General features: G+C 43.7%; 1 protein-coding gene across 1 annotated transcript in view; it reads right to left on the reverse strand.

Moving 5' to 3' along the window:
- The window catches only part of CNTN4 (contactin 4), a 271,602-nt gene that overhangs the window by 114,827 nt on the left and 129,331 nt on the right, over window positions 1–27,444 (reverse strand). Inside the window, 1 exon segment of the mRNA XM_033071468.1 lies at window positions 19,147–19,284. Coding sequence (XP_032927359.1) covers window positions 19,147–19,201 — 55 coding nt within the window. The 5' untranslated portion in view covers window positions 19,202–19,284.

Below are 27,444 nucleotides of genomic sequence, written 5' to 3' on the forward strand. Positions count from 1 at the left end.
CTTGGCTGCTCCCAAGTAAGCAAAAGCCTGCTGGGTTCCTGCTGCAGCAGCATTGCTTTGTTTACCTCTAGAAGAGAATGAAAAGCATTTTCCCAGCAAAGAACAAATGTTTACAGTGCAGAGAGAGCTGTGCCCCTGTTTGCACTGTGCAGTAACACAGGGAATATATCCCTTAAATATTTCTCTAATCCCATGGATGACTTTTCATCTTGCTGGGTTTAGTCAATGAACACACAGCAAGCTCCTGCTTAAATAAAGTGAGTTTTCCCTGCTGAAGGAGCTGTGAGCACACGACCCATAGCCCCTAATGTTCCCTGCATCCCATACAGGGACCAGCAGCTTGCCTGGAAAAACTCATTTCCCCCCAAAACCCCCCTGCAGCTCCCACCTCCTCTCCTACAGCTGCTCCAACTTCCAATTCACAAAAGCAGAACCTCTTTAGAACCAAAATAAATACTAATCTTATATTCAATGTACCCTGACAGCAAATAAGTTTGCTGTGCTTACTTCAGCATGAATAAAAAGCCCGCAAGGAGACTCCTACATAAGAGTATATTTACAAGTTCCATTACCCACTGGAGAGATTGATGTAATAAACCCATAATAAAAAGCCTGGTGTTATGGATTTCTCTAATGTTTCTTATCAAGCAGCCTGTATTATCTTGGCTTGTGTATTCAATTTAAAATAGGTTTGCAGTAAGTGCCTGAGAGCTGGAGGTCATTTCCCCACGCTGGGACGTGCAGTGTCTTTTCCTGCCCTGGGAGCTCAAAGCAGCTTGGAGAAGAGTTTGCAGAGCAGGCAGGTGATGAATCCAAGGGAAAAGGAGTGGGAATGCATTACCTGAACTCACACCTGCCATCCTCAGCACAGCTCCTGCAGGCACAGGACCCAGCACAGTTTATTTTTCTGACTGAGCAGGAGAGCAGGAGATAAAACCCATCCACAGGAATTGTTTGGCCACCAGTTGTCCCCTCATTTGTATTTCATCCTGGCTGGCAGCAACACAGCCCAGGTGTTCCCTGGGACCTGCACTGCCCACCTGGGACCTGCTGCAGTCTCTGCAGATTTTAGGTAAAAATTGCCCAAAATTGGGACAACAGCTGCGGTAAAAGCAAGAGCTGAGCACTCGGACCTATTTATTCCTTCCCTGGCACTGGATTTAGCTAATAACCATTAGTTGCTAATTAGGATTCAAAGCAATTTTCCTTAGGACCTGTTTCAAATCATTGCAACACAATTATGCAGCGCATTTGGCTCGTTTATGGAATCTTTAAAAGGCATTGTTGTTTTAATTTGCAGTTCTTAACCTCTCCCTCCGCAGTGTCCTCTGCTCCCTCTGCAGCTCCGTGCACCTACATGAGAATTTTCTGTGCATTTCCTTTCCCTGACACCCTTTTTGCTGAATGAACCCTTCAGCCCCTGTAAAATCCATCCCCCAGAACCACACGGTGTTTTTTCCCATTTCAGTGAATGCAGGATGTGTATCCACTGCTGCCAGACACAGGGAGGATTTTTAGTCTTTATGTGCCAACCACTTATTGTCACTTTTTCCCACCCTTGTAATCAAATTTTGCTTCCATTAACCACCCAACAGTAGAAACAAAAGTTCATAACTCCAAGGCCTTCTTCTTCCATAAAAGAAAAAAAAAGAATAACCAATTTTTTTTTTTTTTTTCCTGGTAACAATTAGCATTTTACAAAACAAGCTGCTCAAAATATTGGTCTCAAATAAAAGCAGAAATGCATTTGGCAAAGATGCAATGGAGCAGTTGGGCATTAAAGTGAAATCAAACCCTTTTAATTAATTTTAGGAGATCAGCAATCTCATTGTGACAAGGGTGAAGGGCACTCAGAGGTGAGCAGGGAGTTTGCCAGTGGAAAAAAATGAAAAACAGGGAGCTTATTGCACATCAAATGGTGTGTTAGACAGATGGACAGACATCCTCCTGTGGGCACCAGGAAGAACTTTCAATCCCTTAGGAATACATCAAAAATGTCTTCAAAATAGAAGGGACACTTTGGAATTAAAATATAATATAAAAATTTAAAATAAATAATGGATAATATAATTAATATAATATAATACAATACAATATAATATAATATAAATGACACTGTTCTGACACTCCAGTCCCCAGTTTACAGGATCTCACCCTTCAGAGTCATTCCAGGCTCCTGCACTTTCCCTATCCTGAAATCTCACTAAATTCAGGTTACCATGGACCTGCTCCATCCTTTTCCAGTGACCCTTCAACCCCCTTTGGTTTTTAACTCCATGGATAACAGATATCTACTCCCAAACCCCAAATGAGCTGTGAGGGGAGCTGGCACTTGTGTGCCTCACACCTGCTGGGAACTGGATCCAGCACATTGAAATTAATAGATAAATAGATAAATAAATAAATAGAGAGATGGATAGATAGATAGATAGATAGATAGATAGATAGATAGATAGATAGATAGATAGATAGAAAGATAGATAGATATAGATAGATGATAGACAGATGATAGATATGGATGATAAATAAATAGATAGATGGATAGATTGATGGATGGATAGATAGATACATAGATAGATAGATAAATAAATAAATATAGATAGATAGAGAGATGATAGATAGACAGATGATAGATATAGATGATAAATAAATAGATAGATGGTTAGATTGATTGATAGATAAATTATAAGTAGATGGTAGATAGATACAGATGATAAATAAATAGATGGATAGATAGATTGATAGATGATAGACAGATATAGATAGATGATTGATAGATAGATGATAACTAGATGATAGATACAGATAAATAGATTGATAGATAGATTGATTGATAGATGATAGATATAGATGATAGATAGATAGATAGATAGATAGATAGATAGATAGATAGATAGATAGACAGATGAATAAATAAATGAATGCATCTTGCTGATTTTCAGCACTGAGGATCTCTCCTCACACTCCCCAGCCCAGGAGCTCCCCAGCAGATCTCCAGTGGAACCTGCAGTCTGGAGAGATGAAGCCACTGATGGGAGCTGCTCTGGGGTGACTGAGGATCCTTGCAGAACCTGGGCCAGGTTATTCCTGACTCAGGGAAAAATCTGAAACATTCCTTGGACTGAGGCTGCAAAGCACAGCCCCTGTGTGCAGGGAATAAAGCTGCAGACATCCACTGGCAGCTGCTGAAACTGCAGTTCCTGACTGAGAGGAGCTGTTCATCCCTGCTGTGTGGAGGTGTGTGCAGTTTGGAGCACTGCATTTTACACTTCTGGAATCAAGGCACTCCTTGCAGACCTTTATTTGTCTCCTGCATTTCTGAGCAGGGCTGTCAGGAGTCACAAAATCGCAGAATAACGAGGTTGGAAGAGACCCCCAAGATCAACAAGTCCAAAAATGCCCCAAAATCTCAACCAGACCATGGCACCAGGAGTCAGCACTGCAGGAAAAATCTTGGGATGCTCCAAGGGCTGGAGCCAGGCTGGGACAGCTGGGGGTGCTCACCTAGGGAGGAAAAGGATCCAGGGAGAGCTCAGAGCCCTGCCAGGACCTGGAGGGGCTCCAGGAGAGCTGGAGAGGGATTTGGGACAAGGGATGGAGGGACAGGACACAGGGAATGGATGGGATTTTGGGAATAAATTCCTGGCTGGGATGGAATTCCCAGAGCAGCTGTGGCTGCCCCTGGTTTCCTGGCAAGGCCAGGTTGGACACTGGAGTTTGGAGCAGCCTGGGACTGTGGAAATGTCCCTGCCCCTGGAACTGGATCATCTTTAAGGTCCCTTCCCACCCAAACTATTCTGTGATAAAACAATGCTTGAAAAGTCTAAATTCACACTGCACTCCCCTGATCAGCCTAAAGAGACCCTTCGTGTTTTTACAACACAACCCACACAAGTTTTTCTTTGTTTTTTTTTTTTTCCCCATGCTATTGAACAGCTTTTAAAAAGAAGATGATGCCCAGGATCAAATTTTGATGGAAGACCTTGAACAAATTATAGCAAAAGAAAATTTGAATGCTTGATAATTTAAGTGTTATTTTTTTACTACCAATGTGAATCCAACCCTAGCAAATTAAAACAGGAAGAATTAATTGGATATGCAAATAAGATTATTCACTATATAAATCTAATTACATACCAATTTGCTTTAACAGCATGAAAAAGACAAAAAAGCCTCTTTGTAAATTGTTTTGAAAAGCACCTGTAGCACAACAAAGGGGAAGGGCTGTGTGTGAGAGCTGCTCATTTCTGCACCCATCAAACGAGGTGCTCTGAGATCTGATCCCCATCCCTCTGCCAGGGGCACCTGCTCTGTTCCCTGATTTCCCAAATCCCATTTTCAGATTGCAAACACATCCCAAACGCTGCCTCTGTTTTTATCCCAGGAACAGAAAGAATATGAGGTGGTTGTGGTCACAAATCCTGACTTTTTGGAGCTGGTGCAGCCTTGTGTTGGTGCCTGGGCACAGAGGAGCAGGGGATGTGCAGGGCTGGGCACTGGGAGCCTGCACATCCTCAGCCCTTCAGAAAACAAAAAGGGACAAAGGAACAATTAACAGAGCCCAGCAGTGGATGAGGGAGATCTCTCCAGGGGGAAAAGCCCTGTTAATTTGGGAGCTTTTTGTGTCCAAAAAGCAAATTACACTGATGGCCAATTTATTTCTTTGAGCAGCTCCTTGTCAGGAAGGATAAAAATTACAAACAAGATCACTGGAATTGATTAAGATACAGAATAGCTGAGACCAAAATTAGTGCCCATGTGCCAGCCCTGATAAAGGATCCCAATCACTCATTTTCTGTGACTGTACATTGAATTTCATCATCTAAATCTGGTTCCTTGGTTCACATTGGGTATCTAAAACAACCCAGGGTAAAAAGCACGAAAAATATGTTCCAAAGAAAAGGGATGTCATGTTTACACCTGGACAGCAACGAGGTCACCTTATGGAAAACAAGGTGCTGCTGTTGTAGAAAATGAAATTTGACCTATGTTAAAAAAAAACCTGCAAAACATTGAAGAGCTGTTAAAAATTAAATGTGCACCAGAGGCAGAAATTTGGTGAACACAGAGGAGGATTTTTGTCACTTAAAGTCTGTGTACAAAGGAGTTTTGCAGCTTTTACTGTCTATTTTAGATCATATTAATAAAGGGGTGCCTTGCCCTTGCACTTTATACATTGAAATATAGACTGAAAAGAAATGCAGAAATCTGCTGCACACAGGTTTTTTGTTACTTAAACTCCATATAGAGAGGAGTTTTGCAGTCTTTATTGTCTATTTTAGATTACATTAATAAAGAAAGGGGTGCATTGCCCTTGCACTACAGATATTGAAATATATACTGAAAAGAAATGCAGAAATTTGCTGAACACAGAGAAGGTTTTTTTGTCACTTCAGCTGTGTGTATGGGATTTATTTGCAGCCTTTATTGTATATTTTAGAATGCATTAATAATGGAGAACAGCTCAGGATGAGAATTGAACATCTCCAGAGTGGCTGGTGACACATTTCTGTGGTTTAGCAAAGCTGGTTTTGCTTTAAGCCCAGACTGGCTGCCAATACATTTGTACATTCAAACTGATACATTTTTCTTTTTGCTTTCAATGCTCTGTGGGCAGCTGTGCAGGAACTCATGAATTTACATGAGATCTGAAGTCTTCAGGAACAACTTAAAGAGGTTTTAAACTCCTGCTTGCTCAAAAAAAAAAAAAAAAAACAAAAAAATCCCAACCAAAAACAACAACAAAAAACCACCAAAAAAACCAAAAAACCAAAAACAAAAAACAAACAAAACAACAACAAAAAAAACCAGCCAAGGATTGGAAGGGACAAATTCTGCAGGGAACATCAGCAGAGTTTTTTTGGTGTTCTCCAGCACCACTGAGCAACTGGTGGAAAAATTTTGTGTTGTTTTCTCTACATTTCTCAAAATTTTACCTCTTTTCCTCTGCCAGGGGAGCTCTCAGATGTGCAGACCAGTGCATGGGAAGGGATTTTTCTAGCTGGAATTTATCCTTACGTGAACCCTCACCTCATTGATTGAGACTGACACGTTTTATCAACTGACAAGCCTTAAAAATTGGTTAAAAAAAACCCCAAAAAACAAAAAAAAAAGTGTTTTGACATCTCTTAAATGCTAAACCTGCTGCATTTTCATGCACCCCCTAAACACTTTTAAAAGATAGTAGTAAAATGCCAGAGAATGCCTCCACTTAACAAAAAAGAAGGGGTGTTTGTCACATTAAAGTCACAATGAAGAAGCCTCTGAGCACCCTGCAGAGGTGGGGATGGCAGTGCTGACTCCAAGGTGTCAGAGCTCACAGGGTGACAAATCAATCCTGCAAAGCTCTGACAGGCACATCTCACTCCTATCCCCTAGAAAAACCCACACACAGGCACATTTTCTACCCAGCCAGCACTTTCCAAAGCAGCACAGCCACACCTGAGCCTGAAGCACTGAGTTTGTGTTGGAACAAACTGAAATTGTACCATTTGTTTCGAGTTTGATTCAAAATTACTCAAAAAAAATAAAAAATGCAGCGATCAGACCATGATTGCAGTGACATGGCTGGTCCAGGAACATCCTTATTCCAGGAATAACTCCCAGTATCCAAAGGTTGAGGTGGAGATTTCTCTTGCTCAATTCCCATCTCCTGTGCTCTTGTTCAGCTTGGTTGGGCAGTTCCTGACTGTCCCCAAGTGCCCAAGCAGTGCTGAGCTGTCCCTGCCCAGAGATGGGAACTGCGTGGTGACAAAACTCAGCAATCCAGCCCCAAAATCCAGCCCCAAAATCCAGCCAATTCTCACTGTCTACTCCTGCCCCAAGAGCTTTTGGATTGTACAAAGGAGCTGTAAATCCTTCTCCAGTGTAAAATCCAAGGGTTGTCCTCTCCTGCACTCTGTAGTGTTTGAATTTTAAATTTTGGTTTGTAGGTTCCATGAAATGCTGCTGATTCATGATGGGTGAGAACTGGATTTGCAAGAACACATTTTCTGTTCCTTCTCTTCATATCCATGTGTGTCTGTTTAAAAATAGAGACATTACCCATGGGTTTCAATGGATCTGGATCCTGAATCAATCCTGAATTGATTGGAAGATTGGAAGGATCACTGAATTTTGGATTTTCCTAGCAATTTTTAGCCATGGACTCAACTTCAAATGATTCTGCACATTCCCACCTGGTTTGTACAACACTCCTGATAAAATACTGGAATTGTCTGCCTGGGGAGGTGGTGGAGTCACCAGCCCTGGATGCTTAAAAAAAACCTGGATGTGGCACTGGGTGCCAGGGTTTAGTTGAGGTGTTGGGGCTGGGTTGAACTCAGTGATCTTGAAGGTCTCTTCCAATGTGAATTGTGTGATTGTGTGATGCTGCAATTGTGTGATTCTGTGATTGTGTGATGTTGTAATTGTGTGATTGTGTGATTATCTGATGCTAAGATTGTTTGATTTTGTGACTGTGTGATTGATTTTGTGATTTTGTGTGTGATTGGGTGATTCTGTGATGCTGTAATTGTTTGATTTTGTGATTCTGTGATTTTATGATGCTGTAATTGTGTGATTGTGTGATGTTAGGATTGTTTGATTTTGTGATTGTGTGATTTTGTGATTCTGTGACTGTGTGATGCTGCAATTGTGTGATTGTGTGATGCTAGAATTGTTTGATTTTGTGATTTTGTGTGTGATTCTGTGATGCTGTGATGCTGTAATTGTGATTGTGTGATTGTGTGATGCTGTAATTGTGTGATGCTAAGATTGTTTGATTTTGTGATGGTGTGATTGTTTGATTTTGTGAATTTTGTGGCGTGATGCTGCAACTGTGTGACTGATTCCTGGAGTGGTTCAAGCACTTTTTACCACCCTGCCCTTCCCAGCAGTGCCCTGCAGCATTCCCAGGAGCAGGGTGCATCTCCCTGTCCCCAGGGCCCTGATGCAAGGCAGGCACTCTCTTACAGCTCCACTCCTCCCAAGGGGAGAGCTCCAGCCATTCATCACCCCAGAGAAGGGGTTTGTACACAAACATCCATCACAGCTGCACCTCCTGGTCCTGCACCTTCCTCTGCTCAGGGATTTCTGGTAAATGCAGCTCTGTGTGTGCATCCCCCAGTGCCTCACTGCAATTAGCACCCAGAGGCTGAGAACCAATTATGAGATTATTTAATGAGTCATGAGCAGCAGTGGTGAAACAGAGAGATCGTGTGAGGCAACAGTGAGACAGGGGAAAGCAGAAGCAGGGCAGGAGAAGATGGGAATCCCATGTAATTAAAAAACTCATGGATCCAGCTCCTTGGCTGATTTAAATGGAGATTTTGGACAGAAGTCAATCAATGTGCTCTGAAACAGGGTGCCAGAGCAGCTGGGGCTGCCCCTGGATCCCTGGCAGTGCCCAAGGCCAGGTTGGACACTGGGGATGGAGCAGTGGGACAGTGGGAGGTGTCCCCATGGCAGGGTGGGATGGGTGGGATTAAGGGTCCCTTCCAACCCAACCCATTCTGTGACTTTGAGCTGCACTGGTGCAGGACTGGGATGATTTACCAGGGGTGACAAATGTGCCAAACAGCCCAGGGGCTGCAGGGAAAGCAGGGATGAGGAACCATCCATGAGCTGCTTCCCAAGAGAGCATCTTCCCACAGCAACCCTGCCCAAAGTGGCCAGCTCAACCCCACACCCCTGCTGACCCCAGACCAATGCTGACCCCACACCAGTGCTGACCCCACACCATTGCTGACCCCATCACTGCTGACCCCACACCATTGCTGACCCCACATTGCTGACCCCACATCATTGCTGACCCCACACCCCTGCTGACCCCACCACTGCTGACCCCACACCATTGCTGACCCCACACCCCTGCTGACCCCACACTGCTGACCCCACACCATTGCTGACCCCACAGTGCTGACCCCACCACTGCTGACCCCACACCATTGCTGACCCCACACCATTGCTGACCCCACACCATTGCTGACCCCACACTGCTGACCCCACATTGCTGACCCCACATTGCTGACCCCACACCATTACTAACCCCACATTGCTGACCCCACACCAGTGCTGACCCCACACCATTGCTGACCCCATCACTGCTGACCCCACATTGCTGACCCCACACCATTACTAACCCCACATTACTGACTCCACACCATTGCTGACCCCACACTGCTGACCCCACATTGCTGACCCCACACCCCTGCTGACCCCATCATTGCTGACCCCATCATTATTGACCCCACATTGCTGACCCCACAGGGCAGGCTCATTCCCCCCCCAGGAGTGGCTGCAGCTCTGAGCAATCCCAAACTCTCCCCCCAAAGCCACTTCCCAGTCCTGGGAGCTCGTGAGACAGGCGGATTAAATGAGCAATAAAATGCAACTTAATGGGGTCGATGTTAAATTAGTTTCAATTATCAAACCCCATTTTAACAAAATGAATGCCTGGCTCCCTTCCAGAACTCACATAATTTACATGGGAAAGTGCTGGGTTCTCTCTCCTCCCACTGACTGATGGCATCTCTCCCTCGCTTTCATTAGGGGATAAATTCCATATTCCATCCTAATAGACCAACAAATTCCAAAAAAAAAAAAAAAAAAGAAAAGAAAAAAGAGCATTCAAGTTTGCTCAGGAATGCAGCAGAGGTCAATAAATGTTACTGTTAAACTTAATAAAGCAAAGTCAGTATGAATAAATACTGGGAAATTCTATGCAGATTATTTACCAATGAGCTGTTTGTAGAGTGTTATTTTACAACAAGTGGGAAAACACTCAGGGAAGCTCTGCTTGTCACTGAAGAAAAAGAGGACACAGGCTTTGGAGTGCACACCAAGCTATTTAAATCTTGAAGGAAGACAAGGCAGATGTACATTGCATCTGCTGGGAATTCATGACCATGTTTTGCAGTGACCATGTCACTTTTGGGAGGTCACTGAGGACCCAGGGCTTGTCCTGCCCTCTGGGAAGGGACAGGGATTCATTCCCAGTGCCTCCAGTGCCTCCAGTCTCTCCCAGGTATGGAAAGGCTGAGGCAGCAGAGCTGTTCCAGTTTCTAAAAGGAGTTGCAGCAATCCCTGACAGCTCTTGGTCATTTGAGAACAGAGCTGGGCTCACAAGAGGCACCACGAGTTTGCCATGGGTGGAGTTGTGGGTTTTTTTGCCCAATGGCAAAAGCATTTCCAGATCTCCCACCCAGCAGTGCTACCCCTCCTGCTGTCCTGCACGGCCCTCCCCACTTCAGCTCTGCCCTTCTCCAGGTCCAGAAGAGATTTTTTGGGTTTTTCTTCCCAGCTCTCCCCTTTCTGAGATCCAGAAGAGATTTTTTGGGGTTCTCTTCCCATTATTCCTCCAGCCCTGTGTTGTCAGTCACCATTTCCCTGCTGGCAGATCTAACACTCCTCTGCCTGAGCTCTGCTCCCACATCTCTGCCTCTTCCCAAAAATGCTCCTTCCCTTTTGTCCCAAGGACAAAACTTGTCTCTCTCTAACCCACTATCCATTCCAATAATATTTACAGTTCAGAGTTGTCTGTACTGACTTTTTTTTTTTGAGTTTGGGCACAAACCAACCAAAAAAAAACAGGCTGGAAACCTGGATGCACAAGATGGGCATCGGATCTGTGTCAGGCATTCACAAAATCCAGACAGAGAGAAAAGAAAACAACTGTCCCAGTTATTGCCAAATCACCACAACCTTCAGCTGTACAGCTCAAAAATACCCCAACCCTGTGAAATTTTGCCACTTTTCAGGGATGTTATAAAATACAATTTAAGTTACTTGACAAAGAGAATTTGGAAGTGATTTTTCCATCTCTGAGGAAGTGCACAATTCTCCTCTTCATCCCAGCTGTGCATCCAGCTGTTCCCAGCCCCTTTTCATCTCTGTGTCCCCTGCACCATCCCTGTTCCACACCCCAGAAAGCCCAAACACCTCCCTGCCTTCTTTCAAGTACCCCTCAGATGTGTCCCAGCAAAGCCCACCCAGTGTGAGGCTGGAGAAAATATCATTTCTTGTGTTTCAGATAAAAATGGGAGGAGAGGGAATGCTCCAGGAGTCAAACCTGAGCTCTCAGGGAGCATTTCATGGCATCATCTGAGCTGGAAGGACACAAATCATTTATTCTCTTCCAGGTCTCACTGAACTTCCACTGCATTATCCCTGCTTCACAAATAAAAACAAATATCCTGCTATTCACAAATCAAAACAATGATCATATTCTGTCAGGATCTGTTTTGCAGGTTCCAAGTACAGGCAATGGACATTAAAAAAAATAATCCCTAAATAATTGGAAAATCCCACCCAAAGTATTCAGGGCAAGGCAGAAGGTACAAATTAAAAGTTGGGATAAGAGGAATTTCAGACAATCTAAGTTCATGCTCTTCCCAACATGCACTGGACAAACTCAAAACTTTCCCACACAAACTGCTTATTTTCTTTTCAGCCATGGGAAACTTTATAAATGACAATATGCCTTAAAACAGATGCAATCTTCAGACGTTGCAACTCAGAAAATTGGAATTAAGACACATCATCCTATTAAGATAGCTGTATTTTTCATACTTTCCCCAACACCTGGAAGGTTTAATGAACTTTAAAGTCACCAGCTTCAGCTGGAGATGCTGACTGCTGGCTGGCTAATTAGTTACCTGTCTAATTGATTAGCAACTTCTCCAGTAGTTGATTATAAATGGTTGCAATGCTTGCCTTGCTTTACAGAGTAATTAATATGATATAGACTATTTAACAATTGCATCTTGATTTATGAAGCTGGGTGTGTGTATTTTACTGCAAAATAAAAAATCCAAACACATCAGGAAAACCAGACTGAAGGGATACCAGGCAACTTTTGCTGTTTCATTGTAATACACAGGAAAATCTTTCCTAAAACTTGCAATAATGAGTCAGTGCAGCCTGTCAGCAGCATATTCTTAATTTCAGAGCACAGCCTGTCACAGCATTTGACAAATACCTCAATGAAGCAGCATCAAACAATGCCCAGCTGAACTGCACCACTCTGTGCTCTATTCATTACCAGAACTCGTTGGGAGCAGCCATTGATTTGCCAGGGGCTGACTCTGAGCATGAATTGCAAAAATACATCAGCATCTGCTCTATTTAATGGCCCCAGCCCTGGAAAATGGGACAAGCAGGGCTGGCTGAAGAGGGGACAGGGATTTTTGGGAGAGACCCTACAAAAACTCACTTTCTGTATGGCCAGTGGGGCTGGCAGTGTTCTGGGACTGCCCCACATTTCTGCCACTTCATCATCCCAGCTGGATTTTATTCCCTTTGGATCATCTCCCTTCTCCTTTCCCAAGTGAAAAATCTCTGCCATTCCATCTCCATTTCCACCCCTCCATCTGCAGGGGCTGCAGCAAAACCCAGGGATTTCACCCTAAAAAACTCCTGCTGCTTCCCCTGTGTGCTCAATGATGAAAATCCTGGAGAACAGGAGCAGAGATTTTGTACCCAGGCAGGGAGGAGATCCCCACACAGTCAGGTTTTTGACTAGCTAAGCCAGGCTTTGCCCAGCACCAAACACAAGCTCCAAGTTTTCCTCTGCACCACATCCCTCACCTCTAGTTCCTCTCCCTGACCACACAAGCATTACAAAATTAAGCCTCTTTCCAATAATACTTATAATTTCTAAGAATCACACAGTATTTACCTATAAAACACCGAACTAATCACCTCAAATTTTGCCATCAAACCCATTTTTACTGGCAATAAATAATCAGTTTGGGTCCATATCCTCCCTAATTTGATAGATGTGTGGAAAAGAAGGTATTTCCATAAGTCCCTAAATGAGATTTAATTTCAATACCTACACACTAATTCAAATGCAAAGGAGCTAAATTGAAAAGGGGCATCATGTAAAACACACAGGGGATCAATACACAGGCAGAGAGTTGGAACATCTGCTTAGAGAAATGTCTGTCTGCTCCCTGGTTTATTTTATATTTTACCATCTCATCTCCTTAACTTTTGAGAAAGAGGCAATTAAACTTGCCCAGATGGACTTGAGAGTCAAACAGAGAAAAACCATCATCTAGCTAATCATCTGTATGTAAAACTGAGGAGATGGCATTGATATGGCCTCTGATTTCATAATTTGGGACATGATGGCCTGAATCAATCAGGTCACACCCAGCCAGGGCTTGGCTGTGACAAATCAGGAACAGAAATGGGCACAGACTGCTCGTGGGGCTGCCTCAGATCCTCAGAACCACAGAAAATCTCACCACATCGTCCCTAAATAAGCATAAATGACATTTTCTTAGCTCTCCTTTCCACCTAAGCACAGCTGGGGGATGCTGTAGAGCCTCACCTGAGAGTGCCCTGGCTTCAGTTTAAAGGGATTTTTGTCCAGCTGAGGTTTTTAGAACCATTCTGATCCCATTTTTATCCCTGACAGGAGAGGTGGATCCAGGACCTGCCTGCCAGAGGATGCTGCTGAGGGATTTCCAAATACAGGAATTGGGAAAGAACATAAAAAACCCCTAAATAATAAAAAAAAACCCATTGAAAGCATCAAGGCAAGGCAGATGTGATTTGCAAACCCTTGTGCAGGGTGGCTGGTGCTCCCTGCCTCCTCTGCTGGGCAAACATTCATTGAACAGCCAGCTCCAGAAATGCCCAGTGCTGCAGAACTGACCAAAATATAAATTAATTAATGATGGGGCCGCAGCAGATGAATCATTTCCCGCTCACATCAAAGTGCAGAGGGAGCTTCACAGAACCAGGAAAAAAAAAACAAACCAAAAAAAAACCTGAACAAATTGAACTGCGGCCTCGTTTAGAGGAGACCATAATTTAATATGTACAACAGGGCTCCCAGCTTTAATTATTTATATTCAGACACGAAATTAGCTGGATTTCTCTGGTACAAAATGTGAAGCTGCTTGCTGCATGAACTCAAACCCCCATCTCTGTGAATTCTGATTTTTAACAGAGCTGGGTGCCCAATTTCATTGGAATGTATTGATATGAATTATGGGGTTTTGCCTCACAATTTGACTCTATATTGGAATTTTCCCCTCCCATGAGTTGCACAGTGCTCTGAACAGGTTTGAGCCTCTCTGGGTATTGCTGTGCTGGATCAGCACGAGATAAAAGGAGAAAGAGTGGCTGGACAGGCATTTCTGAGAATGTTTTCCTGTTAAAAAAGTTTTGGGGAAAAACCCCAAACCATCACTAAAACTCCCCCAAAAACAACAACAACTACAACAGAAATAAACAACAAACCAACCAAACAAAAAACCCAAAGCAAAACAAAAAACCCAACCAAAACCAAACCAGACCAAAATAAAAAAAAATAAACCAAAAACCAAGAGCTCCAGGACAAAATAATTTCTTAGAGCTCCTGCATTTATGTGGTGTTTGAGGCTGGAAGGGGCTGCTCAGAGTCAGGGTAGGTTCTGCCATGGGTTAGTGGGTGTTGAACAATTTTATTGTGCATCACTTGTTTTTTTACTTTATATTTTTATTATTTACTATTATTATTATTAAGTAAATAATACTATTGTTGATTATATTATTACATTTATGATTATATTTTACTTTATTTCAATTATTAAATTGGTCCTATCTCAACCTACAATTTTTAATTTTGGTTTGATTTGATTTTGGTGGGGCTAAACTGGGCTTAACCCAGAGCACTGTCAGAAGGTGAATGGTTAAATCCCACTATAAAATATGCATATGCACACTCAGACATTAATGTGTCTGTGCCACTGCAGCTCATTAACATGCAAATACGACTTCAGCAGAGAAACTCTCTGCTCCAGGAGGTTAATGAGGCAAAGGATGGCACAGAAGTCACAGAAACACAGAAAATTTCCTTTCAGAAAATTTCCTTTCAGTCTGGTCCTGTGCACTGCAGGCACACAGTGCCACATCTCAGCTTTGGCTCACCCCAGGCAATGCCTTTTGTTTCCATCGATGCTTTTCATATTTCCCACATTCTGCACTGCATTGGTGACTCCGAACTCACACAAAGTGTTCCAGGCTCTCTCCCAGCTCAGGCACACACAACAATCCTTTCCCAGCCCCAGAACCAAGGACACGCTGCAGCTCCAGCCCCAAAAAGTGCAAACAGGGAATGGAGGAGAGAATCTGGGAGGGTGGGACTGCAGAGCCTGGAGCTGGGATGGGACAATGAACCCAAACTGATCAAAGTGTGAAACTCCTGACTCAGGGTTCACCTTGGGTGCAGCCATGGCCAGGCTCTGGCACTGCCCAAGGTGAATCCTTGAAGGGTTTTAATAAATCCCTGCTTTATTCCTTTATTCCTGCCCAGCCTCTTTAAGCATCACCATCACCCTGCCCTGGCTGACACCAATGATTTTTTGGGGAATGTGGGGCTGCCCAAGGGAGAGCCTTTTCTAACCAGGTCTTGAAGAGGTTTGTGCTGCTGTTCACAGCTTGTTCTGCCTCTCATCCCACTCTCCAACACTGCAAAGTTTTCAGCACCACAGGAATCAGAGAGCCTGAACACACCAGGCCTGTTTGGCACCAAAGAATTAATTTGCAGCTGCTGACATGCTGAAAACACAACCAGAAACTCTGATACACATCGAGTCCAAACAGCACCAGTGGGTTTTTAGCAGTGCAACCTCAAAAGAACCAGTGAAAAACAGTCTGATAAACAAGGTCCCAGCCTGGGGGGTGGCTTGGAAGGGGCTGGTGGCTCTGGAAGAGCTTCAGCCTTTTCCAGGGAGGTGGGAGAGCTCCTGAAATCATGAGCAGTGCTGCACCTGAGGCAGCTGCTTTCCAACATCCCAGGACTGATGGAGGTTCGTGTGTGAGTGTCTGAGCAGCTCTGTGAGAGGCTCTGTGAGCAGCTGGGACACCTGGACAGCCAGCACACAGCACCAGCAGCAGGATCCCTCTGGGCTCTGAGCACCTCTGGATAAGTGACACCCTAAGGACACGTTGGGATCCTGCAGTGATGCATTGGGGTTTGGCTTTTCTATTTTTCAGAGTCTGTGCTGCTTAGTGTGTAACTCTGAAACTTCATGGTAGGTGTCAGTGAGTTCTCTCCACAGGGTAGTGACAAAATAATTCCTTCCCAGCTGGAGAATCAAGGACACCCAGTACCCAAAAATCAGAAACAACAGCAAAGGGAAAAGGGGGAAAGTCAGGGGGCTGAGACTTCACAGCCTGGGGCTGTGCTTGGATAATTGACCCCAAGATGAACCAAAACTTACAAAAGTGTAAAACTCGTGCCCAGGATCCACCTGGGATTTGATTTGGGTGCAGCCCTGGCTGGGCTCTTGCACTGCCCAAGGTGAATCCTTTACATAAATCCCTGTTTTATCTTTTCAATAAATCCCTATTTTATCTTTTCAATAAATCCCTATTTTATCCTTTCAATAGATCCCTATTTTATTCCTTTTTCTCTGCCCAGCCTCTGCTCCAGCTCAGCCTCTCCAAGCAGCAGCAGTGCTGGGCTGGCAGCAGTTCCATGGCTGGGATGGGACACTCTGGGAAGTTTTGCTGCAATTCCCAGGGAGCAGATCAGCATTTAGGAAAACACACACATCCAAAAAAGGCCCAAGAGCTGCAGTGGCTCAGCCCCTGGGGAGGCCCTGGGGATGATGCTGCTCTTGGGGATGGTGGCCACTCAACTGCACAGGGTTTTTTTGGGGTAACCCCCCAAAAATTCATTCTCCACCAGCCCTGCTGCTCCCTGCAGCACACACCAGTGACCAGGATAACACCTGGGCTGTGCCTGGCTCTGATCACAAGAACCAAACCCAAGAATTCCATTTTCAGGTTTAGGAATTGAGTTTAACTTCCCCAGCCATTTAAAGGTCCACAAGGCACTGTGGAGGGTTGGTAGACAACTTTGTGCAGACTACTTTTTTCACTTTTTTATAACTCAGTCATTAATCTTTTTCACAGGGGTGGAAGATGGTTTGCTCAACATGAAAACACAAGTTTCCTCCTTAACTTCAGAATATTTCACAGCCCCCTATGAGTGTGTTCATAACACCAGAGCACAAAACACTCCCACAGCTCTGGGAATCAATCCAAGTGCATCCCTTAAAAAAGAGCCCAAATGAGGGAGCCCTGCTTGTGGCAGAATTCACAGAATTCACAGAATTCCCACAGCACAACCACTGCCCTGCCTCCAGCCAGCTCAGACAACGCTGCAGGCAGCCACAGAAAATTCCAGATTTAAAACCTGCCCAAAGCAGGTCCTGTAGCAAAAAGGAACCATTTCCTCACCCAGCACCTCTTCTAAAACTTCCACAAAACTTTCTGGCACTCCTCTCCCCACACATCTGTCAATTTTCCCTCAGCAGCACAGAGAATCTGAGGAAATTCAGTGCTCTGAAAAGAGGAGAGAAAATGCTGCTGCAGAATAATGGGGGGAAGCCAGTGCTGGAGAGATGTATTCTCATTAAACACTGATTTTTGATAAAAAAAAACCTCCCCAAACACATCCCCCTGAAACTTTATTTTGCTGACATTAAGCACTTTGCAGTAGGTATTTCAAGCAGAGAAATTACAGTAAAAATATTTTCCATGCTTTTGTTTTCCCCCTCTTTTATTTATTTCCTTGAAATAAAAGCTCATCCTCGCTGCATTCCTGCAGCCCAACTTCCCTGGGGTTGCAATTCCCGAAACACGTGGGGGCTCTGCATTGCAGAATCTCTCTGCATCCAATTTTCTGCCAGCTCAGAAACTGTCAAAGCACATTTAGAAAGACTTGGAACCAAATTTCAAAAATAGGTGCCCCTAAGTACCGGAAGAAAAGTCGCTTTATGTTCAGTAGAGCTAAGCAGAAAAAAGTAAACATTGCTCAAAGTACTTTGTTATTATCTAAAATGCTGGAAAAGTAACCTGCCAGTGAACACAAAGGAAAGGGGAGAAATCAAAAGTCAATAAATAAAGCAGTAAAACAGTCTGAGCGAGCAGCAGGTAAATTAGAGCAATCCAGCTTAACACCAGGGTGACATAAACATTAATTAAAGCCTGACACCCTCCCTCAGAACAGAACACATGAGAGAGAATAATAATGGCAGTGCAAGGAGGAATTAATCAGGGCTATGGCAAACACAGAAAGGCTCAGACAGCCTTGGGCAGCCCTGGTGGGATCCCACAGCCAGCAGGGCTTTGGAACCAGCTCTGCAAACCCAAGAACGGCTTCAGCTCCAGGAAAAAAGGCACAACCCTCAAAAATCCCTGGGAATTTCTCAGGAATGCTCTGAAGGTGTCAGCTTGGGCTGAAAAGGTTGAACAAGGGCAGTGGCAGGAGATGGTTGTGTGGCTGGAATATGTTATTCTAATTATTTGTTAAATGGAGCGAGGGCTCAGCTGCAGCACAACACCACTTTAATGGGATTTAAACTCCACTCCACGCAGGTTTAATTGAGCAGGGAAACACTTAACACAGAGTGAGGGAAAACAACTCCCATCAACAGCAGCTCTGGAGAGGAAAGGGGCAGAGCAGACCTTGGAGAAATTGTACTTGGGCTGGGAGACTCTGACCAACAGGAAAATGAGATTCACCTTGATGCAGCCAGGGACCACAGCCACCAACAGGGATTGCTGGGGGCATCTTATCCCTGCTCATGAACTGATGCCTTGGGCTTTAGCTTTGGTATTTTTGTATTTTCCAGAGTCTGTGCTGCTTAGTGTGTAACTCTGAAACTTCATGTTAGGTGTCAGTGAGTTCTCTTCACAGGGCAGGGACAAAACAATTCCTGCCCAGCTGGAGAATCAAGGATAACTGGTACCCAAAAATCAGAAACAACAGCAAAGGAAAGGGGGAAGGTCAGGGGGCTGAGACTTCATAGCCTGGAGCTGTGGCTGGATAATTGACCCCAATGTGCTGATGAACCAAAACTTATAAAAGTGTAAAACTCATGACCAGGATCCATCTGGGATTTGATTTGGGTGCAGCCCTGGCTGGGCTCTTGCCCTGCCCAAGATGAATCCTTTCCATAAATTCCTATTTTATTTTTTCAATAAATCCCTATTTTATTTTTTCCATAAATCCCTATTTTATCCTTTCCATAAATCCCTATTTTATCCCTTTTGCTCTGTTCCAGCTCAGCCTTTCCAGGCACCAGAAGCACGGGGCACTCTGGCACTAGTGGGAACAGCAGGGATGTTTAATTCCAAAATGGGAAGAGCACAGCTCACCTGCCAGGCACAGCAGGACCGAGTGCAGCACCAGCAGCTCCCATAGCAACCTCATCTTCAGCTCCAGGGGCACAGAGACCAGCCCAGGAATTAGAGAGCAGAATTAGGGCTCCTTGGAAACCTCAGGCAAGCTTGGATCTGGAAAACAAAAGAGATTCATCAAGGGGATTTAGGGTTGCTGCTCCTATTTGCTGGCAGTTTGTGCTTCCTTTCCAGGAAAGTTGTATCTGAGGATCAGCAAAGAAACTTTTGTAAATATTGACTTTCACATCATTCTCAGCAGTGGTTTGTGAGCGTTGCAGGGAGGATTAGGGACTGTGACCTGTAGCTGTGACATTTCTGCTGTCTCCTCATTCTGTCCCCAGGAGATTCACTCCAACTCTCTGGGGTGAGCTGGGGTAATTAGTGAGCTCTGTGGATCAAAATGAAAATCAGAGTAATTCTCTAACTCTGACTTTTCTCTGCAAACATCATCCAGCACACAAAGGACACAATCTCTGCCAGGCAGCACTTTGCAGGAGAGGTTCCCTCATGCTCAAGGAAGGGGATGTTTTTCCCATTCCATCTCCATCCTCACTGCTCTAAAATTCTGTTTAAAAATCAACCTTCAAACACCTCCAGGTAAAAACTGATCTCCCCCTCGCCCCCTATTATGACTAAATAATTAGAATTTGAGAGCAATTTGAGACTTTCTCAGCTGATCACTGCAAACTTCCACCATCCCCCTCTCCAAGCAGCCCAAGGAGGAAAAAAAACCCTTTCATTTATGAAAGGAACACTCCAGAGCAGGCATTTAAATATTAAAAATAAATAAATCAAGCCAGACACACATTCTTATAATTTATTCATCTCAGTGAAGTCTGGAAGTTCAGGGCCCTTCGTGCTTACAAGACAAACTGCATGAGTAATAACAAGAGAGGTCTCTGCCTGCTTTTGTGAGCTAAAATTGGGAAAATTCTTCTAATAAAGTCAGGTTCAATGCACTGGGAAGGTTGAGAATCTTCACCCTATGGTCTGAAGATGCAGTTTTGAAGCAGAGAGAGATTAATTGTAGAAATTCATCTCTTCTCACACAGGCTGCTGGGGGGAGCAGGAATGACCAATCCATGGACGCCAAGAACTATTTAAGGCCATGATTAGAGAATTAATTATTAATTTTGGAAGAGAAATGTCTATTCTGATTGACATGGTGAAGCAGTTGCACTCTGTTTATATGAACTCCAGAAGTGTATTTTTTTTTCACTCTAAAGATTCTCCTGACCTGTAGAAAAATAACAGTTTTCCTCCAAGTAGTAAATTCTGTTGAACAGCACCTAGACAAGAATTTCTAGCACAGAAAGTCACTCTTGGTTTGACACCAATTGAAGTGAAATTTGAGATAAATTTTGCATTTCAGCAGCTGCTGAAATTCTTCCCTGTTCTTGAATTATCCCCACCAATAAACCCCAAAAGTTTCAAAGTTTCTGTTCATTCCCCTGCCTGGGGATGCTTTGCAATTATTCTCCTCTCTCCCTGCAATGAGCAGAGCGATCACTCACAGCATTTGATCCCTAATTAAAACCACAAGAGGTTGATAAGCACTTATCAACTTAACCTACTGCCAGGAGCCCGTGGGGAACACCCACAGACTGCCAAAGTGCAAAGGGCTCACAAAAAAACCAAAAAACATTCCCTACTTCTCCATAAATTTAAATATTAAAAAAAAAAAAAAAGAAAAGAAATTTAAATCCTGGAATTTTTAAATAGTCCTGCATTTATTACCCCTCCTCAGTGTAACTTCAGCTCTTGCCACAGCTGCCCTGACCCAGCATCCATCTGGGGGGATTTCTGGCTACTGTGAGGGTTTCAAAACTCCTTTTATTTATTCTTTTTTCAGGAAATAGTGTTTCTCTCAGCATTTTAAGCACTAATACAAAGCATTTCCAAGTTCCTGGTGTAAATCAGTTTCTAGCTGATAAAGATATTAAAAGTAGCAGCTCTGTCCTTCCTCCCATCGAGTTTTGACACAATCCCTGGATCTCAGCTTCAGCCAAAAATAAAAGTTGTGCTAAAAAATATAAAATTATAGAATGGTTTGGGTTGGAAAGGATCTTAAATTCCTTCCATGGGGACACCTCCCTCTGTCCCAAGGTCCAACCCCAATGTCCAACCTGGCCCTTGGGCACTTCAGGGATCCAGGGGCAGCCCCAGCTGCTCTGGGCAATAAATAAATTTGAAATCCAGTGGAAAAGCTGAAAGTTTTCCATGACTGAGCCATCCAGAGAACAGACAGGCAGCAGTTTGTGCAGAGTTTCCAGCTCCCTGATGTCCTCCCAGGGTAATGCACGACAGGAAGCTCCCCCAAAGAGAAACGATGCCTGTCTTGGCATAAACAGCACTGAAAAGTAAATTAGATGATTACCACTAAAAATATTTTCCTGCAGTTAAATTATGGAGGTTCTCAAGCCATGGCTGCAATTCCATTTCTGGTGATAGTTCCCTATTTCACATGTGAATGAGTCCAATTCTCAAAATGTTTCCCTGTAAATATTTCTGCTGTTCACATCAGCAGGGCCTTTGTTCAGAGCTCTGCAAGAACTGCTCAAACACATCAACTTTTTATGGCAGCCACTTCAGGAAAAGCAACATTTGTGCATGAGCAAAAGGTGGATAATTGAAAAGATCCTTCCCATTCCTAAATGTTTGCTGACTACGAAATCCCAGGGGAGATTGTGCTGCTGCTGAAGGCCTGAAAACTCACAAAGTTTAATATTTCATTTCCAGAAGGAAGCAGAGGCAGTTTCAGCACCACACAAGTTATTTTTTCGAGATGAAAATGAGATTGCTGAGCTTCAGTGTGGAAGTGCAGCCCATTAGAAGCCCCAGTGCCACCACACGCGTGCAGATGTCTTTTTAACTTTACTTCTGGCAATGCAGCCATTGCAAATTCTTTTGAAAGGCACCTTTGCTCCTAATTGGATTCTGCCAAAGAAACTTGACTCTAAGAGCTCTGACTGCAGGCAGGTAAAAAATGTGTGGAGTAGAAATATTTGTGGTGATTTTTTCTATGTTTGTGGGTATGGATGTGTGAGTAATTTTGTTTGGATGTTTCATGATAAGCACTTCTGTAAAAACAAAATAAAAAATTTAAATCCTGAGGCTAATATATCTATGGATGCATTCAGAAGGTGTAAAATTCTTTTTAAGATGAATTTGCACTATGTGCCCTCTCAGTTTTGTGAATATTCTGAAGGGAAAGCTGCAGAACACTAAGACTGATGCCTCAGGATTTCAGCTTTTATATTTTTCAGATATTTGTAATCCTGCAGTTCTTTAGTGTATAACTCCAAACTCCACATTCAGTGCTGGTGCTGCTCTCCCATTCTGTCAGACACAACAATTCCTCTCCAGGCTGGGAATCAAGGACACCTCACTGCCTCAGGACCCAGAGATGGAAACAAAAGTGACCTGGGGGGGGGAAATTTGGAGTAAATGACTTCATTACCTGAAGCTGTAATTGGAAGATTAACCCCCAATATGGAACTGAACCAAACTTATAGTGTGAAATCCCATGACCCATTGTTCATTTTTGGATGTAGCCTCTGGTTGGGATGGGCTTTGTCTTCCCTGAATGTCCTGAAAGCCCTTTAATAAATACAACAGCTTTTATTCCCTTAATTCTGCCTGCCCTCTGCTTTTAGGAAATCCCAACAAGGCCTCAGAGCTGCAGCAGCCCCAGAGCAGCCTGAGCACTCAGCTCCCATTCTGCTGCTGCCCACTGGAGTGCTGCAGAGTGCCAGCTCTGCTCAGCTCCCAAATAAATCACTGCTAATGGAGCGTGCTGCAGCAGCAGCAACAGGCAGCTCTGAATCCCCTCCCAGAGCAAGAGCTGCTTTGGTGAAATTTTAAAGGTTTAATAAAAGAGAATAGGAGACACACATAAAGCAAAGGGTTAAAATGGGTGTTTGGTAAGCTGCTAAGAGCACATTGCTTTGGGAACACTTTTTAAAATATATTTTATAATACATTAATTTGTTGTATTTTTGTTTTTTTAATAGTAAAAATTTTTGGGAACTATTTAGCATGGCTACTTTTTGGATTTGTTGTTTTAGAGTATGTGTGGCGTGTGGCTTGTGGTTTTAATTTTTTTTTATTATTATTTTTTAATTTGGGTGGTGGTTTTGGCTTTTTGCAGCTGGTGAGTGTTGATAATTGTTGTGTTAGCTGCAGGGTTTTTATTATATATTTACAGGCTGTTATTTTAATTAGGCAGGTAGTTAAAAAGTTTAAGCATATTTTTTAAAAAACCTTATGTTTAACTTTTGTTATTAGAAGAAAAGAACTTATATTTATACAGAAAAGCTATTTTAACATTATATATATAGTACTTATTTTAATAGTTGTGAAAGCTGAATTTCAGTCCAGATTTTGAGGACACAAAGTGTTTGGTACCAGAAGCACCAGTGTTTAGAAGGGGATGAGAGAATTTCAGAGCCTGTGGTTCTCCAGCCCTTGAGCTGCCTGTTAAAGGAGAGGCCATTCCCCATCTGATCCTGGAACTGGAATAACCCTGAAGTCACTCAGGCTCAACAGGAGCACAGAGCCAGCCTCTAGAAATTATGTTTAAAGGAATTGTTCAGCTCTGGTCAGGGAGCAAAAAGAATAAGATTTTTATTTTTGCATGAAATAGGCAAATAGGGCTTTTCCCAAAATGACAGAAAATTGCTTTATCTGTGGAAGGAATTGAACAGAGCTGCTCTAGAGGAGCAGCACCTGGGCATAGGCTTCATCCACAGCCCAGATTCAGCAAAAGCTCAGCCTTGTAACCAGATCCAGCTCTGAACCTCTGCTGAATCCAGGCCTGTGTGTCAGGACAGGCTCAGGCTCTCCCCAGCAGCAGCAATCAGTGACCTGCACAGGCCAAAAATAGAAGGTGCCTGAAAAAAGTGTCCCCAAAAGTGCAAATTTCACTGCATTTTTTTTTTTTTTTTTATGTATACACATTTATTTTTTAAATATTAAAATGTTGTTTGTTCCATGAAGTGTTTTTGGTGTCAGTGCTCCCTAAATCATGCTCATCCCACACATTCCCAACAACCCAGCTGGGGGGCACACAGGGAGAGGCTCCTCTGCTGCTGGAATTACAGGTTAAATCACTCTCACCAACACCATCCCTTTCTGACTCATCAGAGGCAACATTCCCAGTTTATATTCATGTAGAACCTAAAGATTAAAACCTGGTTTAGGGGGGCTGGATTATATATCTATTCCCTGCACACTTGGCTCACCAACAATCCACCCTAAACATGGATATTCCCAGCTGAGTCCCCAGCTCCTTGAATCACAATAGTTTTCCACAGGAAAAAACAAAAAAACAAAGGTAATTAAATGTTTTTAATCACCAGCCACTGAGTGCACCCTCACATCTCTCACTCTGTGTCTCTCACCCTCAGGAAACTCAGAAGTGCCCTGGAAAACCTGGATAATGCAAGGATAAATCATCTCCAGGGAAGAAGAGCAGGGTGGCTGGTGACAAATCTGAATTAAGGCTGTGGGTGTTAATTGGGGCTCACTGTTTATTGTTCCACCTTTTCCATTAAGGGATGGGTTGGGAAATGCTCACCTGAGGCAGCAGCTCCCAGAGAACATCCCCACACAAACAGCCCACAAATTCTGAGGGGCTTTATTCCAGGAAGGAGTAACATTATCTTAATAAAAAGCTACAAGCAGTGAAACCTCCTAGCCTGGTATTTCCTACAAATTAGAATTTATCCTCTTTTAGAGAGGCTTTTACTAAAGATTGTCTGGATCAGTTGCCTTAAAACTCACCAATTTAAAGCCAATTTCCACCTTCACACCGAGTGACATTTTCAGTGCAGTGTTTTGGGAGATTAAAGAGAGGGGCTATATCATACAGCCAAGCAATAAATTATCAACTTCAAAAGATGCCAGCTTCAGGGAGACTAAAATAACTCCAGAGAGCAGAAGAGATTTGAGTTGGTATTCCCCAAGTCCACTTCTCTCCTAACTGCATCTCTGCTCCATCATTAACAGCATTGGTCTGTAAGGATTATTACATGTCCAATTTTGCTTTTTTTTCTTCTTCTTCTTCTTTTTTTTATTTTTTTTTTCCTGGTAGCAAAGCTCTCAGTGAATTAGAAGCTCACTGAATTAGAGCTCAGCCAGCCCTGCCCCTCCTGGTCTCTTCCCACCAGGGCCACACTGGCAAACCCCTGGATGCAAAAATAAGTTGTCAGGCTGGAATGTTAAATTCCAGCTGAGTTTTGAGCAGGAATTTCCTCCAGAATAAGGGTTAATTTAGTGCTGTCTCAGTTGGAGGGAATGCTGCACCACAAGGCCCCCAGGACTCTGCTGCCAAGGAAGTTCTGTTATCCCTAAATCTCTGCTTTAAGATAAGGAATCAAGGCACTCCCAATCTCTGAACAAATTTAGATAAGCAACATTCAAAGTTATCATTCCCATTTGGATAGGCCCCTTCCCAAAATCCACATTATCAGTCAGCATCATCTTGTCCAGGAGACAAAAAAATCCTGTGAAAATATTGAAGATATTTCCCTATCATCTCCAAAATCAGCATCTTAATGACAACTTCTTTTCACTTCTGAGCTTACAGAAAAATCCCTTTGATTTCAAAGACAAAAGGAGATTTTTCTCCACAGGAGCTCCTCAGGGAGATCCCAGTCCAGTGGACACACACATTCTTTATCTAAGAATGCTTTGCCTTCCTTCAGAGGTACAAACTGAAGTTTTCTTAAGAGTATAAAATGAAACTTGGAGAAGAAAAACAACGAGCAAGTTTATTAACTTTGCAGAGCTGGTGAGAAGTTCTCTGTGTATTCCTGGGAACAGAGGCTATCAAAACAACAATTCCCTCATCACCTATTACTGGCAGAATGCTTCCAACCCAGATAATTGAGATGCTTGGACCTCAAATGTTTTTAACTGTTTTGTTAAATCCAAAAATCATCTAGGGAAGGGGAAAAAATTAACCCTCACCAATTGGTATGCCTGTTACGTGATTATTTAGTGTTTTGTTTCCCCTTCAAAGGTCATTTTAAAGATTGCCTGCAATTGAGGGAGTTGGGGATGTTGAGTGAGGAGAGGAGAAGGGTCTGGGGAGATCTGAGAGCTCAGGGCAGGGAGAGCAGACCTGAGGGCAGAAGAAAGGAAAAAAAACACCTCTGCACTTTGCACTTTTTGTATGAAAACAGGAAAATGCTGCACATCTGAGCTCCCAGGCTGGCTGGGTGGGAGGTGGCAGAAAACATTCCCTGCTCTGCTGCTCCCAGGAAAAGCCCAGACCACTCAGGCTCCCTCACAGCCACTCCTCCCACTCTCCTGCCATCCTCTTTACAATTAAATCCCTTTTTTTTGTCTTAGACAGTCCCTGCCTGCAGCCCTGCTGCTCTCAGCAGTCTCCTGCCCACAGCCTGCTCCTGGTGCTCATCTCTCACCATTGCACCCGGAGCTGGAGCAGCTCAGCTGCTGCTGTGAAACTACAGAACCCACACAGAGAGCCAGCACAGCCAAACACAGGATTTACAGCTCCCAGCCTGCTTTTCCTCCCATTAGCTGTGGATTATTTCCAGCAGTGAGGCCAGGATTACTCCTGGGATATCAAGTGAAGGCACAGCACCACTCCTGAGCATCCTCTGGGATTTTTCTGACTGCAGAAACGGTGAGGTCACTGTTTCCTTGCAAACCTAAACTAAAGGCACAGCTGAGTCAAGATCCAGTTGGTGATATTTTGCTATGGAATAGTCTGGGTTTGTATTTAAATTTGTTGTTTTGATTAAAAATTGAGCTTATCCCCAAGAAAACTGGTAGTGAATCAATGCTGTGGAGGTCTAGCTTTGACCATGGCCCTCCAAAACAGATTAATTTAGCTCTGACATCAGTTCACTGAACTGCTCAAGTCTTCAGCATGGCCTGAACAAAAAGCTTTCCCTCCCTCTGGGAGAGCAAACCCTCCAAAAGGAAGCCAAGCAGCCAGCAGAGGAGCAGAGGAGGGATGTGTTCCCTGGAGTGCAGCTCAGAGCAGAGATCTGTGGGTTTGGTGGGAAGAGGAGCAGCTCTGCTGCTCAGCCACTGATGTGCTTTGGGCTGGGATTCATAAATGGGCTCCAACCAAAAGCAGTTTGGTTTCTGAGCACACAGGAGCTTTGTTAGCAGCTGCAAACCCTCAGAAGTGCAGCTGGAAACTGCCCAGGCCTGCCTGGTTTGGCCACAGATTTTGGCCACCGAGAGCCACCTGCCCATGGCCAGGTGGGCTTTGAGCTGGGAGCTCCTTGGAGATGC

Source organism: Catharus ustulatus, chromosome 13 (assembly GCF_009819885.2).
Source record: "Catharus ustulatus isolate bCatUst1 chromosome 13, bCatUst1.pri.v2, whole genome shotgun sequence".
Taxonomy (NCBI): domain Eukaryota; kingdom Metazoa; phylum Chordata; class Aves; order Passeriformes; family Turdidae; genus Catharus; species Catharus ustulatus.